Source organism: Myiozetetes cayanensis, unplaced genomic scaffold (genome assembly GCF_022539395.1).
Source record: "Myiozetetes cayanensis isolate MyiCay16 unplaced genomic scaffold, myiCay2020 scf2-11, whole genome shotgun sequence".
Lineage (NCBI taxonomy): Eukaryota > Metazoa > Chordata > Aves > Passeriformes > Tyrannidae > Myiozetetes > Myiozetetes cayanensis.
This window is the reverse complement of record NW_026087411.1, coordinates 91,342,642-91,357,371: the sequence shown is the minus strand read 5'-3', so window position 1 is coordinate 91,357,371 and position 14,730 is coordinate 91,342,642. Positions and strand designations below refer to the sequence as shown.

General features: G+C 40.8%; 1 protein-coding gene across 2 annotated transcripts in view; it reads left to right on the top strand.

Moving 5' to 3' along the window:
• LRRC1 (leucine rich repeat containing 1) overlaps nt 1-14,730 on the top strand; it is a 67,725-nt gene that overhangs the window by 14,605 nt on the left and 38,390 nt on the right. For both annotated transcript variants that reach the window (XM_050316061.1, XM_050316062.1), the window contains exon 3: nt 13,398-13,476. In XM_050316061.1, the coding sequence (XP_050172018.1) occupies nt 13,398-13,476 (79 nt within the window). The remainder of the gene's footprint in view (nt 1-13,397; nt 13,477-14,730) is intronic.

Here is a 14,730-nt window from a genome sequence, read left to right as displayed (position 1 = left end):
ACAAGAGTTCAGGGGCTGGTGGGTCACCTTTAAGCAGCCTTATGACCCACTGATCCAGAAACAGTGAATCTGTGTTACCAAATTAGAGCAACTGTCAGCTATTTTTGCCTCCTTACATTCAGTGGATATGCACAAAATGCTCTCTGAGCTGTGATGGAAGGGGTGGGAGCAATCATGGTTGCATAACCTTGTAAATAAATGAGGGATGTAATTGAATATTCAAGGAAATAAATAGCGTAGTGGGGAGCCTTTTTTCCTTTACATTTTAACTTCACATTGACCCTTTGTGACTGAAGAATATTCAGTGGCCTATAGCATATTTCCTTTATTTGTTTGGTGCTTTTAATTCCATCTTTATCTGATAATATAATTGATGAAGCGTAATGAGTCTCCAGGCAATTGTTAAAAAATTTCTGTGAACCATATAATTTTATGCACATTTGCAAAACCTTTTAAGAGAAGAAAACTGGGAAAAACCCCCACATCTGAGAGACAGAAGAAACAGATTAGTTATAACATTTTAGAAATACATGAGCATTAATTGATGCAGTATTTTGGCTACTGAGTTTGGCTGAGTTGGGTGCTGTCTGTGACAGACCTCATACAAAAAGAAACCCTCTGTTGGTTTAGTAATTCTCATTGCAAATGAATAACTAGCTGCAAAAGAGCTGGTGGATCAGAGCCATGTGAACTCTTGTCAGCCTGACTTGGAAGTTGGCTTGAGAACTCAACTGTGACGAGAACAGATGGTGTGAACATTTATGGTTGGGTAGATGTGTGTGTGTCATTAGAAGTTACTGCACAGGGAAGTATTTTCTCCAGTGATGAGTTGGACTAATGCAGGTGGCAGAGAGCAATTGCTTTCCTATATCCAAGGTTCAGTGTTAATTGCCCATTTTATTGCATTATTTTGTCTTCTCTGTCCTTCATTGCAGAAGGTGACTGATACTGCTTCCCTCAGCTTAATCATATCACTGTTATTGTGATTATTATTATGACTTGACTCTTCAAATGGAAAATGCACCGTGCAGTGTGGTGCTGGGGGGCTGTGGCAGAGATAACTAATGCTACTTTTTGCTGTTTGGTCATTTCATGGTTGTCTCACAGTTCTCCAAATAAAAAGGCAAAACACACACCATTTGGGATGCTGTAAGGGAAATGTCACCTAAGGTTTTTGGGATTTACAGTATTTTAACTTCTTAGCTTTTGTATTTTGAACCCACCTTTCAGTATGTCAGATTCTTAGCCTGCCACAGGTTTGTCCTGTTTTCTCACTATCCAAGAGTACTTAGGAAAAAAAAATAGGAACTCTTTGTATTCCTTTCAGGCAGAGAAAAACAGCCCTACTTTTCAAAATGCAGTATGCTGCATGAATAGGAAAGTGTGATGGTGACATCTGAACTTGGGAAATAAGAGATCATTGTTCTGTGTTTTTTGTTGTTCTAGCTGTCTGGTTCAGTGCACTAATTGCTTTCAGTTCTGGCCATTCTGTTTCCTTAAGAGCTTAAAAGCACAAATATAAATTCATTTGATGTTCTGTGTACAGGAATAGCTTTTTCTATTTTAACCTCTCATCACAGGAGGAAGAAAAGGTTTTGAATAAAGAGAGTACTTCCATTTCCCTTGTAATAAAATGATAATATTTTCCTTTCTCCTACTTGCTAACCATTTGGCCAGTGTATGATCTTTGAAGCCTTATGACATGGTGGGTGTATCTCATGGCTGGACTTGGATGTGCTTCCAGACTGCAGTGGCCAGCTGTGTTTTGTGAGTGGTGTTGCATCCAGAGGTGGGATCAATCCCTCCAGGCAGGATCCCTCCGACTCTTTGTAGGTAGCTGTGGGTACCTGTACCAAGCAGTGTCATTTGCCACCTAAGTAGTCCTAGTTCGTAGGCGCTCAGGAGAGGTCAACAGGGAAACTCTTAAATGTGTCTTCCTTAAATTCTCAGCTGTTTTAAAATACCCAAGATATATGTATATGTTAAAATGTGCTATATAATTAATTCCTTTAGCAGTTTTGTGGTTAATAAGTGAATCTAGAATGAAGAAATAAAACTAAAAAAATCTTCAACTGATTTAAACTTCATACTCCCTGTGATCTTGGATGAACATGAGAGTACTCTGGGGGGAGGGTAAGGATAGCCCCAGCGGAGCAGAAGGAAAAGGATTTGGGAAGTCTAGGAGCTGTATAGTCTTAAACTTTTCCTGGATTATTTGCATGCTAGTACTATTTTTTACTTCTTCTGCAAGGCCACGTGTTCGTACAGATTTTCCTAGGAAGCATTCCCACCGTGCTTTTCTAGTCTGACTGAGGCTGTTATTTGAGCAAAGATTGAATGGATGAACCAGTGACTGGAATATGAGGGCAGGGAAGCTGTGCTAAGGAAACAGCATAGTGATAGTGAACGCTCTCTGAAGGTTATTTGACAATCCAGTTTATCTCTGCCTCTTGGTATGCAGTTCTTAAAAAAGCTGATGTACTAGTTCTAAGGCTAAAGCAAACAGACTTGTAGGATTTCAACAGCAGATGCCTGAGCTTCTGAGGTGCTGGCAAAGCATGTCTGAGACTCAGAGTATTCTCTGAGAAGTCTTCTGTGATAGATGCTTTACTGCTGCATGTCTGAAACTACTGCTGGTTCCCTCATACTCCCTGAGCTTAGTAAAACTTTTCCTGGATTCTCACATCACAGTGGAATTTTGTGAAGACACTGGGTCAATGAAGCATCCTTGCTTGATGTCCTTGCAAAGCATTTGTCCTGCTGATCGGCACCAGTGCTTTGCATTGAGCTTCAGTGCAAGCCTTTGCTCTCCATGATAGGGGGAAAGATTCTGCTTTAAGCAGAGTCAGAAGTACCTGTGCGCTCTTTGTTTCCCCACAGCACTTGCACACTCTCTTGGTCACGTCCTGAAAGACTCTGGGATTCAGAAGGTGCAATCTCCAAAGGTAGAAGGATGTGCTCGAATTTCTGCAGTTTTACCCTTTTGCCTGAGCTGGCACTTCATTAAGTTCTCCACTCTCCCAAAGTGCATGCAGTGTGTTTCAGATCCCTGTGAGTTGTAGCAGGCTGCTCCCCATGCTGCTCATCCCCCAGAAGTTTCTTTCAGTGACTCCATCCTCCCTTTGCTTCTTGCACAACTCCTGGAGGCCAAATTCTTAAAGCTTAGGGCCCTGCCATCTGATACTCATTAAAATGTTAATGGCTTTTCTTGTTCTGTAGCTTCTTCTAGACAGGAGGGGTGATGCATAAAGCTTCTATAGTTAATTTAATGCATGCTGATATTTAGGATTATGTATATGATATATATATTTATGCTATGTTCTTGCAGAGGTGGTGCATTCCTTTTTAGTATCCCTCTTCTCTAAGAAGAGGGTTTTTGTTTGCCTTTGACAAATATTAAATCCTCCAGATTTCAATGGTGTGGTTTTGTCACAGTATTGTATACTCCTTAAAATGCCCTGAAGGTGTTAATTTAACTGTAGTATTCTTATATGAAAGAAATGTCTATCTTACGTTTTCTCTTAACAGGTGAGCTGTGGAAGCCTGGATTTTTGTTTTTAATGTCATATGCCTTTCACAGGCATTGACAGGTAGTCTGCAGCTTGTTTCATTCAGCTCTTTTAGCACAAGAAGAAATCACTGGGAGCTTTTACACTGGGCAGTGGATGCTGGGTATTAGGCATTGTGGTGGTTTTCCTACCCTTCCCAGCTACAGGAGTACCATTTGAACTGTCCCTCTGTCCAGCCCTTTCTTGGATGCAGGCTAAGCCCCTTGCTTATGTAGGAGATTGGCCTCTTGCACTTCTGTGTCTGCCTGTGAGTTGCTGTTTCTGTGATCAAAGCCTGGTAGGCTTTTCTGCGGCTAATCTTGCTTCCACTGAATATGCTTACCAAGGACATGGTCATGCAAGCCCATAGCATCACTGTAGTTGCTCTGTGCTGGCAGATTGGCATTACCTGTCTGTGGTGACTCTCCAGCTGGCAGCAGGTAAGGGGACTCAGGTTGTCTGTTTTTCTGTGGAAGTGCTCTGTAACCTTGCAGTTTGGTGTTGTGTCCAAGCCTTGAGTTTCAAAACTCTGAAAAAGGTGCAAGTGTGTGTGCAATGAGAGAATGACATGGATTTTTATAATCTTGGTAGAAGGGTTACGCTGGTTCTTTTTGCTGACTCAGCTCTCAGCTTTACTTTGTGAACTGAGGAGTGATGGCTTTGCTATGGCATCTACTGAGGAAATCTGTGTGTGGGCAGATCTTGTTAAGTCGTATTTGGCTCTGCATGATGCTTGATAACAAAATCTCAACATGGTTCTTTACTGTGGTACCTGACAGGACTAATGCGTACGGTTTATATTTCATACCTACTGTAGAGGTGGATTCTTGCTACATGATATGCTAGTTGCTACTCGTTTCTGTAGCTTATGGTTAAATTGAGCTTATGATTGTATCGAAAGTGTGGTTGTTCTGGACACAAGTCTTGTGACATCAGGATATCCTCATTCTAAAATCACCTCTCCACACAGTTGCCATATTATGGCATATATGCTGTCATTTATATGAAAATAATTACAGATTTAAAAAAAAATAAAAATGCTACTTTAGGATTACCCTAACAGTAAAGATCATTCCTCAGAAGCATGTCGGTAGTCACAACACTGTGTAAGGAGAGAGCTGCTGCTGTGCAAGGTCCGAGCAGGCTCCAAGATTTTGAAAGTCAGTCTTTAGAAGACCAGTGTCCCATGTACTCCATGAACCTTATTTTTATGTTTTCCTTGCTTCCAAAATGGATCACAGTTGCAAATTTAGAAACTTGTGTTTTCTTTTGTCTTCAGCTATCAGGGTACTTTGAGAACTCCACAGCAAGGGTATTTAACTGTTCTACTTTCAGTGGCAGGCAGTTTGATATTACTACTTTTATTTTTTTGAAGTGTGTTTATTCTTTTTATCTGCTTTACAACCTAATTAAAAGTCTCTTTGAAGATGTTGGTCATCCTCAGCACACCACATTAATTGTGTATTGTGTGATAGGTACATTTTATTCAAAAAGCCATTTGGAGCTTCCTTGGAGGGCTGGTTGAGCAGGCTGCAGTTTTCTTGCAGAACATCCATCAGTCCATCCTGCTGAAGAGCAGTGTGGAATCTTTGCTTTGTCCTCTAAGACTTCAGCTCACTTGTTTGTATCAGTGCATGCACCCATATGCTTACCCTTTTTAATTCAGCTGTCTGCTCTCAAAGACATACCTGTCATCTGTACTGTAGGACTATCTCCGTTCTGCCATCAAAGTGTTCCCCTCTTCCCCTCCCGCACTGAAAGCAGGATAACCAATGTTTTTTCAAACTGGAAATTCTAACAGAGAAAAGTCTTGAACACTTGTTTCAGTTCAGCCTGGTCTGGTGACCCAGCTATTTTAAATTATTATCCTTTACATTTATTTATTTAGTGAGGATATGAGCTAATTAGGGAGAAGCACCCTTAGGTCTTCTGATCTTGTGCTGCAGCCTCATATGGGATCTGCTCTCTTGCCTGGCAGCTACTGCTGTTGCTCTGTGCTCTTGCCTGGAATCTGGCTGTCCACCTCTGCTTGCACTTCCACAGCATCTGAGCAGAGACCTCCTCCATGAAATCCTCTTCTTCTCTGCCTGCCACCAGCTACCCTGGCATGAATGTGCTGATACATGTCTGGTGGCAAATGGGAAAACCCAGAGTACTGAGAAATAAGTTGGAATTGATACTTTCTTGCTCAGTGGACAAGAAAAAACCCCCAAGCCAGCAGACTGTGCTGGGAGGCAGTATAGTTGACAAATGCATCTATTTAGTTAACATATGCAACTACTGAATGTTGCTTATTTGCCTTCTGGACTGATTTGTGTGCTGTGAGCACTTACCAACAAACAAGAATTGCTCTCCTACTTCTGCATGGACATGTCTTATCTGGTACAAGAAAGCATCCTGTGAATGCACTTGCTGCAGCCTTGAGTGTGTACATCTGAAATGCAGCCTTGAGTGTGTACATCTGAAAGTCATGGCATATCCTACCAAAGACTGTTGTGTTTTGTATGGTGCTAGAGTATCTTAAGCTTCAGTCTGAGTCTGACCTGCGATTGGTTTTTGGTTTTCTGGTTTTCTTTTTTTTTTCTTTTTTTTTTTTTTTTTTTTTTTTTTGTGCTAATGAAAGCAAAGCAGACTTGGAGATAACAGAATTTTTCACCCTTTTATATGGTTACTTGCTAATAGTTGTTTTGCATGTTTGGGTTTTTATGCTTGTTTTTTTTTTTGACAAATCTAATTTCTTGTGATGTACATTTCCTTTGTATTATCTCCTCTTCCTCCCTTGAGGTTACTTTAAAAGTTGTATTTAAAAACATTATAGTTTTAACCTCTTACACGTGAAGTTTAGGGATCAATGTGCAAAGCAGCATTCTGGGGAAGAATACTACTGCAAATTGCTTTTGTATTCTGGGCCTCTGCAGAGTATCACAGATGTGTAGAAAGTCTTGCTTACTTTGAAAAAGTGATGCAAAGGTTAGGATTTGTGCATTTATGTCTCTAAAACAAATTTGATGTTGGTAGGTTGGAGGAAGAGGAGAGTTTTATATGCAGCAAGAGAAGTAAGGTGAGAGAGAAATTACTGGACCTCATCCCTGAGCAGGGCTTCTCATCAAGGAGGGGAAGGAAGAAGCAGCAAATGCTGACTGTGATTGAGAAAGAGAAGATAAGTGAAATCTCATGATGGAATAATCTAATTAGAGAAGTTTAGAAGGTGTTATTTTTAAATGGATTACAGAAAAGTGGATTTTTCCATCATGGTATATTCTGCCATATTTAACTTATTTTCTAAGGAGACTTTGCTAACGTACTTCCATGCACAACAGTTGTCTTCATCCAAATTCAAGGGAAGGCTGTGGAAGGGAGCAAGACAAGTTGGAGACAGAAATCTTGGGGCTGCCTGAAGTATCAGTTGGAGTGTTAAATGTCAGATGATATGTATAAGAGTTACTTAAAGTGTTAAGTTTCTGGATAATCTAGACTAGATATCATAAAATGGCAATCTACAAACAGGCGTTGTTAGTTCTTGTATTCACAGAGTTTTTCGTTTTTATGTTTTATTCCCCACCTTTCTTCTTAGACTAAAAGTATTTAATTCCTCTTATCTTCAAAGTCTAAGATGGAAATCCTTATAAAAATGTCTCCAAGCCTTGTTTAACTCTCCATTGGCATGTATAAATAAAAAGGTAGAAGACCTAAATTTGTTGCCAAACATGGGCTCTTTCACTTAGTTCACCTGGAACTATTGTTTCCTTGTGGTCTGATCTTTGAGCTCTCCTTCTCCCCCCTCTTTTTCCTCCTGTTTCCAGTTTACAGCTCCTTATCCTCTGTTACTGCTGCTTCCTGCTGCTGAGAAGGACAGTCTGTTGAATTACCACATGCTATCTGTTCAAAAACTAGCTTGTTTTTATGTCCATGCAGAGTTTCCTTTCAAGTAACATGCCTAATATCTACATATCTGTGAAATGTTGAGGATTTTTTTCCCTTACTGCTCTCATTGTTTGGAAAAGGGATGTATCTAGAAGCAGTGAGGAGGAGAAATGAGACATGTGTCTTCAGTTTCTTGTTAATTATACAGTAAGGGATTTACTTGAGAAAACCCAACCTGAGCCTTAAAGCCTTAAAGCTTTAAAGACTGGTCTTAAAAGAGGTGCATATCTTGTATTTTGTATATTCTCAGCCTCAGAGCATGAAGAGGAAAATGTTACAACCTGTTCAAGAGCCACTTAATCTCAATAGACTTCGCAAGAACCGTGTGACTCCTGTCACATTGTGCCCAGAAATTGTAGCACTTGATCTAAAGAGGTTGGTTACTTCATTCTTCAGGGGTAGCAGCAAAGCCTTCTGGTTTTAGAAAAAAGAAAATCTGTCTGAACATTGTGTACGTCTGCATCTCAGTTATGAAAACGGAGGGAGAGGATGAGCAACCTTCCACCTTCCCTTCCCTCTTTGGGAGGGTAGAGAGATGTGGTGGTGGTGGCGCCTTGGAGAATACAGCCTGCTCAGCTGGGCTTTCCAGCTGGAGAGCCCTTCACAAAGACAAACAAATATTTGCAGCACAAATTCCTACTTGAAAGGTATTTGACTAAGTGGGCAGTTTCCTTCTTGCAAAAATATTTTTTATTTTGAGCTAGAGTCACTGTGTGAGTAGCTCTGGTCTAATAGCCCTGTTGCATCATAGGACTTTTCCAGACATTTCTGTCATGATATGGATTAGATATTGGAAATTATGTTTGCTATTGCAGAATACATAAAGGATGCTGGTGTCTAGGCTTTGGATAGATGAAATATTATCAGTTCTTGAAATTCAGTATAAAATGTTGTAAAATTGTGCCATACAAAAGGTTTTATCAGTTTAAAAATAATCTTATGTTCTCCTCCCACCCCTCCAGCCACTAGAGGAAGAAAAGTGAGGGAATGGAGATTGAGTGATGTAGCTGTTGTAAAAATCTAAAAAAAAAGGATTGGCATCAAACAAGGATTTTTAGAATTTTCTCACCCAGACAATGCAGAATTCCCTAATGTCAAACTTGCTTCTGAAGTTACTTATACAGGGCTTGCTAAATCATTAGCAAATACTTGTGCAAACTATAACAATAAATATCTGAAGAGATGTATTGAATGGAGAGGAGTACACATGCCCTCTTGTATACATGACTGCCAAGCTCAATTTTGATCCACTTCTGCTGCCACAACGTTTCTGTTGTCAGTGTATTTGTACTGTCACATGTCACAGGGCTTATGCTTGGTTTATGGCTTTATTATTAGCAATGCTGCACAGTCTGTATGCCAGAACATCTGGGGCATCGTGTAAATGCAGAGCATTCGTCAGAGTGTAGCATTAGAAGAATCCTAGATATTTAAGTAGGATTTGAGCTGGTTATCCAGCAGTGGCAAGAAAAGTATTCAACCTTACTATTGCTGATATTGACAGAGACATACATGTTAATGTCTGTAATTAAATCAAGTACTCCACACTAATGGTGAAAACTTCATAATCCATCAAGAGACAAAAGGACTTCTTTATATGTTTTAATATCCTCTGCTGCATTCCAGTTGATTATGTCAATGCTTTTGTAATGTGCCATTATCTTCTCTGCTATAATTATCACTCAATTTTATTGTCATATACTAAAATGCTTCTTGCCTATTGTCTTCTGAATTCAACAACACAATGTTACACTAGTCTTCACATGTAGTGATAAAGTATCTGCTCATATTTGGTTGTGTTTTGCCTGAGAAATCTTTTTAAGATGCCTTACAATTACAATGAGTTATATTTCAGACTTGTTGAATGGACTAAATGTATAAATACATAATGATCCTCACTTCAAACAGTTGCACTGAATTTTTGTCCATCCTTTGTTCACACAGGCAGAGGAGAAAAGTGAATAGTGAGGGTAACATGGGGAAAGGAAAATGCACTTTACAGAATCAGAGAATGGGTAAGGTTGGAAAGGACCACAGTGGATCATCTGTGGCAGTCTCCCTGCTCACACTGCACAGAATTGTGTCCAGATGGTTCTCGAATATTTCCAGAGAGGGAGATTCCACAACCTCTCAGGAGAGTCTGCTCCAGTGCTTGGTCATCTGCACAGTAAAGAAGTTCTTCCTCATCTTCAGTTGGAACTTCCTGTGCATCAGTTTCTGCCCCTCTTGTCCTGCTGCTTGGCACCACCGAGAAGAGCCTGGCTCCATCCTCTTGACACCCTCCCTTCAAATTCTTCACAGAATATGACAACTTGGAAGAGACCCACAAGGATTGTCAAGTCCAACCCTTAACCCTTCACAGGGCCATTCCCAAGAATCACACATGTGCCTGAGAGCATTGTCCAAATGCTTCTTGAACTGTGTCAGGTTTGGTGCTGTGACCACTTCCCTGGGGAGCCTGTTCTAGTGCCCAGCCACCCTCTGGGGGTGGTTTCTAATATCCAACCTAAACCTCCCTGAGACAACTTCAGGCCATTCCCTTGGGTCCTGTCACCACAGAGAAGAGATCAGTGCCTGCTCCTCCTCTTCCACTCACAAGGAAGTTGTAACTTCCTTGCCCCTCAGTCTTCTCTTCTTCAGGCTGAACAGACCAAGTGCCCTCAGCTGCTCGTCATATGGCTTTCCCTCAAGGCCCTTCACTATCTTCGTTGCCCTCCTTTGGACACTCTCTAATAGCTTAATGTCTTTCTTAGATTGTGGTGCCCAAAAGTGCACACAATATTCGAGGTGAGGCTGCCCCAGTGCAGAGCAGAGCGGGACAATCCCCTCTCTCGACCAACTGGCGATGCTTTGCCTGATGCCCCCCAGGACATGGTTGGCTATCCTGGCTGCCAGGGCACTGCTGACTCATATTCAACTTGCCATTGACCAGGACCCTCAGGTCCCTTTCTGTGATACTGCTTTCCAGCATCTCATTCCCCAGTCTGTACAAACATCCAGGTTTGCCCTATCCCAGGTGCAGAATCTGGCACTTTCAATTGTTGAACTTCTTATGGTTGCTGATTGCCCAGTCCTCTGATTTGTTGAGTTGTCTCTGCAGGGCCTCCCTGCCTTTGAGGGAGTTAACAGCTCCTCCCAGTTTTGTGTCATCTGCAAACTTGCTTAGTATCCCTTCCAGTCCTGTGTCCAAGTCTTTTATGAAGATGTTGAAGAGCATAGGGCCCAAGATGGAGCCCTGTGGAACCCCACTAGTGACAGTTCACCAGTCTGATGTTCCCCCATTTACTCAACCTGTGAGCCAGTTGCTTACCCACCACATAATGTGTTTATCCAGATGTGTGCTGGACATTTTTGTTTATCCAACTGTGAGCCATGATAACCTTGGCTACAAGGTTGTCATGGACGACAGTGTCAAAAGCCCTGCTGAAGTCAAAGTAGAAAATATGCACTGCTTTCCCCTCATCCACCCAGGTAGTTGTTTCGTTGTAGAAGGCAATCAGTTGGTCAAGCATGATTTACCTTTAATGAATCCATGCTGGCTACTTCTGATCCCCTTGTTGTCCACCTAGAGGGTTCGAGGTGAGGCTGACTGGCTGGCAGTTCCTTGGGTCCTCCTTATTGCCTTTTTTGAAGACCAAGGTGACATTTGCTTTCTTCCAGTCGTTAGACACCTCTCCTGATCCTCATGACCTTTTGAAGATGATTGTGAACAGCCTAGCCATGGTCTCCACCAGCACCCTCAGCACTGATAGGGCCCACAGACTTCTGGATGTCAAGTCTGCCTAGGTCTTCTCTAACCCAGTCCTCCTTGACCAAGGGCAAGTCTTCCTTCCAACATGAGTTTACCCTGGTCTCCTGGGTCAGAGATTATGTGCAAAAAACCCCATAAAAATGGAATTTCCCTTCTTTTCACTGTGTCTCTTAATATTTCTTACTGAAGAGTTTTGCTCATGTAGTGATGTCATAGTCTGGAAAAGCAGAATTTTCAAAACAGATTTAGTAATTTGTGAATGCATCAAGACTATAAACAGTGCCTATACTGCCTTATTTCAAGTAGTATCCTATATTGGATTAATTATTACTTAGCTCAGATACATGTTGGCTTTTACAGATAATACCCAAGACTTTTGTAACAGATAAAAACTTATGAAAATACTTTTACTGAGAAGAAGTATTTTCTGGGTTTTATAGTACATAATACAGAAGTAGAAGATAAATTATTTGCAGTATGGCAATTACATTACACTTTGGTGGAGGAAATCAGTAGCATGATTAGTTTCAGAAACTTTACCATTGTATGGTATGTATTATTTGTATTTTTCACCCCCAAACAAATTAAGATAGTTATTTTTACTTCAGCTTTGCTTTTTTTGTGGTTTGTGTGTTTCTTTGTTTTTAATCTGTGAGAATGAGTCACACAGAAAAGTGTGTATCTGTATGTGAAAGGGTTGTGTGTGTACATAAATGCAAGGTGAAAGTTAAAACATCTATTTGAATTGGTTTAGATTAGCTATTAGGAAGAAATTATTCACTTTGAGGGTGGTGAGGCACTGGAACAGGTTGCCCGGCAAAGTTGCAGATACCACATCCCTGGAAGGGTTCAAGGAGAGGTTGGGTGGGGCTCTGAGCAACCTGGTCTAGTGAAAGGTGTTCCTGCCCCATGGCAGGGGATTGGAACTACATGATCCCTTCCAGATTGGGTTCTGAGCTGGGAATTGTTCAAAATGGATGCATTTGCTCAGATTACCTGGAAAGAGATGAACCTGATGAAAAGGTACTTTCTTCCCCCTACACTTCTTTCTCCATCACACCTTTCTTGGGGAGAAAAGTGAAGAAAATACATAAGGAGTCAATTCTGAGTTACTCAGGTAGGAAGAGACCTAATTTCCAAATTTTTTTCAACATATTTAGATCACACGTGGTTACTGAGGTCAATGGTACCACTTGCATGAGGAAAATCTATGAAGGCATTTCCCAAACTATTATTTGTGATGGGGATAGCAAGAAGAGGAGATGGAGTAGACGCAATGCTCTGTAATAAAAATGGAAATAGCAAAAAACTTGGAAACAGAAATCTAACTTTAAGATTTGCCTCTTCTTTTTTGAATTATTTTCAAAATGAATCATAAAGATTTATTTTGAAATTCAAGGAAACCAAAAGTATTTGTTTCAGTCTTGCTAGATCTCAATGGCAGTAAACAAGGACTTAATCCGAAGACCCACAGTGTATTTGTGGAGATACAGTTTACTGCAAGAGGGCAAGAAGACAGTTTTATTTTTAAGACTTACCTGACTTCAGTAGGTAAACCTATTATATTGAAGTTACTTGAAAAAAATATCTGTTTTCATGTACAGATAGCTCTGTTTACTTTCTGGCAATCTGAAATAATGTACTAGCACTTATCTTGCACCTCATCAGTTTGAATACTTTGAAATATTTTCAGATTATCTGGCTTTAGTGTGAGAGTGGCTGGTTCTGCTCCATGAGCATATGTTGCAGGTGGAAAGACTTGCATATTCTCTTCTTCTTTCCCTTGTTTTCCCTCTACACGTACTTTTTTCCACTACAGAGTATGTGTTGATCAAATCGCAAGAGGTTCAGATTATAATTGGTTGTTTGGGACAGTCCTAGCACATAGGTTGTCTGGTGGTTTTGATGGGCAGAGCCTGATAAAGATCAGTCCAAGGACAGGTGAGTAGTAGGAAGATGAGCATGGAGCAGGAGGGGAAAATGGGATGTGAAAAAACACGAAATGGCTCTGCTTCAATAGTTATGTGCTTGGACATGAAGCATGTTGAAATGCCTTGAAAGATACCAAGGTAACTCCTTGCAGTAGCAGGTTACTCAATGTAATGAAGCAATAATTTCAGTGTAAATAAAGTACAGTTGCTGACTGTTCCTTTTTTTTTTTTTTATTTCTGCAGATATTCCTGAAATACCAGAAAGCATCTCATTCTGCAGAGCACTACAGGTAGCAGATTTCAGTGGGAATCCCCTGACTAGGTAACTTCCATCTTCTTCTTAGTACTTGACATACCAGAATTGCAATCTCGCTATAACAATTACAATTTTAAATAAGCCCTTAAAAATTGTGATTTAGGCTCTCTGTGTAATCTTGCCAACACTATTTGTCTCTGGCAAGGACCGCAGCAAAAGTTCAGATGTAAAAAGTGATGTGCATCTTTCCTGGGAGGGGATGAAATTTGTTAGTCAACCAGGAAAAATGTAAATCTGATTGTCTATAAAGTAATTTTCATTCCTTTTTTTACATGCATAGGAAGACTGCGCTCATACTTGGGAGAGATAAAGCAATGGTTAGAACAAATGCATTGGCACAAACCCAGGTGTCTGATGATTTGGAATAGACTGTAGATCAGCCGCTGCAGATAATGGCTTTTACTAATGATTAAAGCTTGGACTAGCATTTCATCACTCTCCCATCAATTGGGACACAGTGACATGCAGTAACATGAGGCAGAAATGACTGTGTGTGTCGGTGGCTGCTATGTCTGCTGCCAGTCTGTGTTCTGATGAGCTGAGGTTTGGAGGTTACGTGCACTTCTAGTATAGAAGAGGAGTTTTGTTTACATTTCTCTGCTCGGTTTGCTGAGGAATTTGGAATTTATCTAGTGAAGTGAGGGTGGAGATGGCAAGGAAGAGGTGATCTGCTAGTTAAAGCTTTTGAGTACTATTTGGAGAACTATTTCCTAAGCCAACCATTGACACAGAACTCCTTTGAGATGCTGAGCAAGTCACATAAGCCAGAGTGTTCACAGTGGGTGCTCACTGACCTGCTTTACTTTGCAGTGAGATGGCTAGGAATACTTACAGGGTTAACTGGCTGGCTGGTCTGCTGGAGTGCTGAAAAACAGGAGTGTGTCTGTAATAGCTTAAACTGCTCCAGTGGTTTTGCAGGACGACTTCTTCCACGTGTGCAGCTTAGATTCTTCAGAAGTGTGCTTTGAATATCACCCATAGTGATTCCTAAGTTCTCTGGAAAGTCACATCTCTGGGCATTAAAGGGACACTTGTGATCTTAATCCCTGTGGCTCTCTAGCCTATTTATATAGTGAGGATAATAATACCACAAAAATCTGGCAAAGCAAACTGAGGCTGAACTGATGTTTAGATATGCAAGTGGTGAGGGTCACTGAACAGCTTTTTTCCAGGCATCAGTGTGCAGTGTATAAAGCTCAGAGCTGCATCTCGTGGTACTGAAATCAAAACTGTCTGTAGTAGTGTTCTAGTTATTTTTCT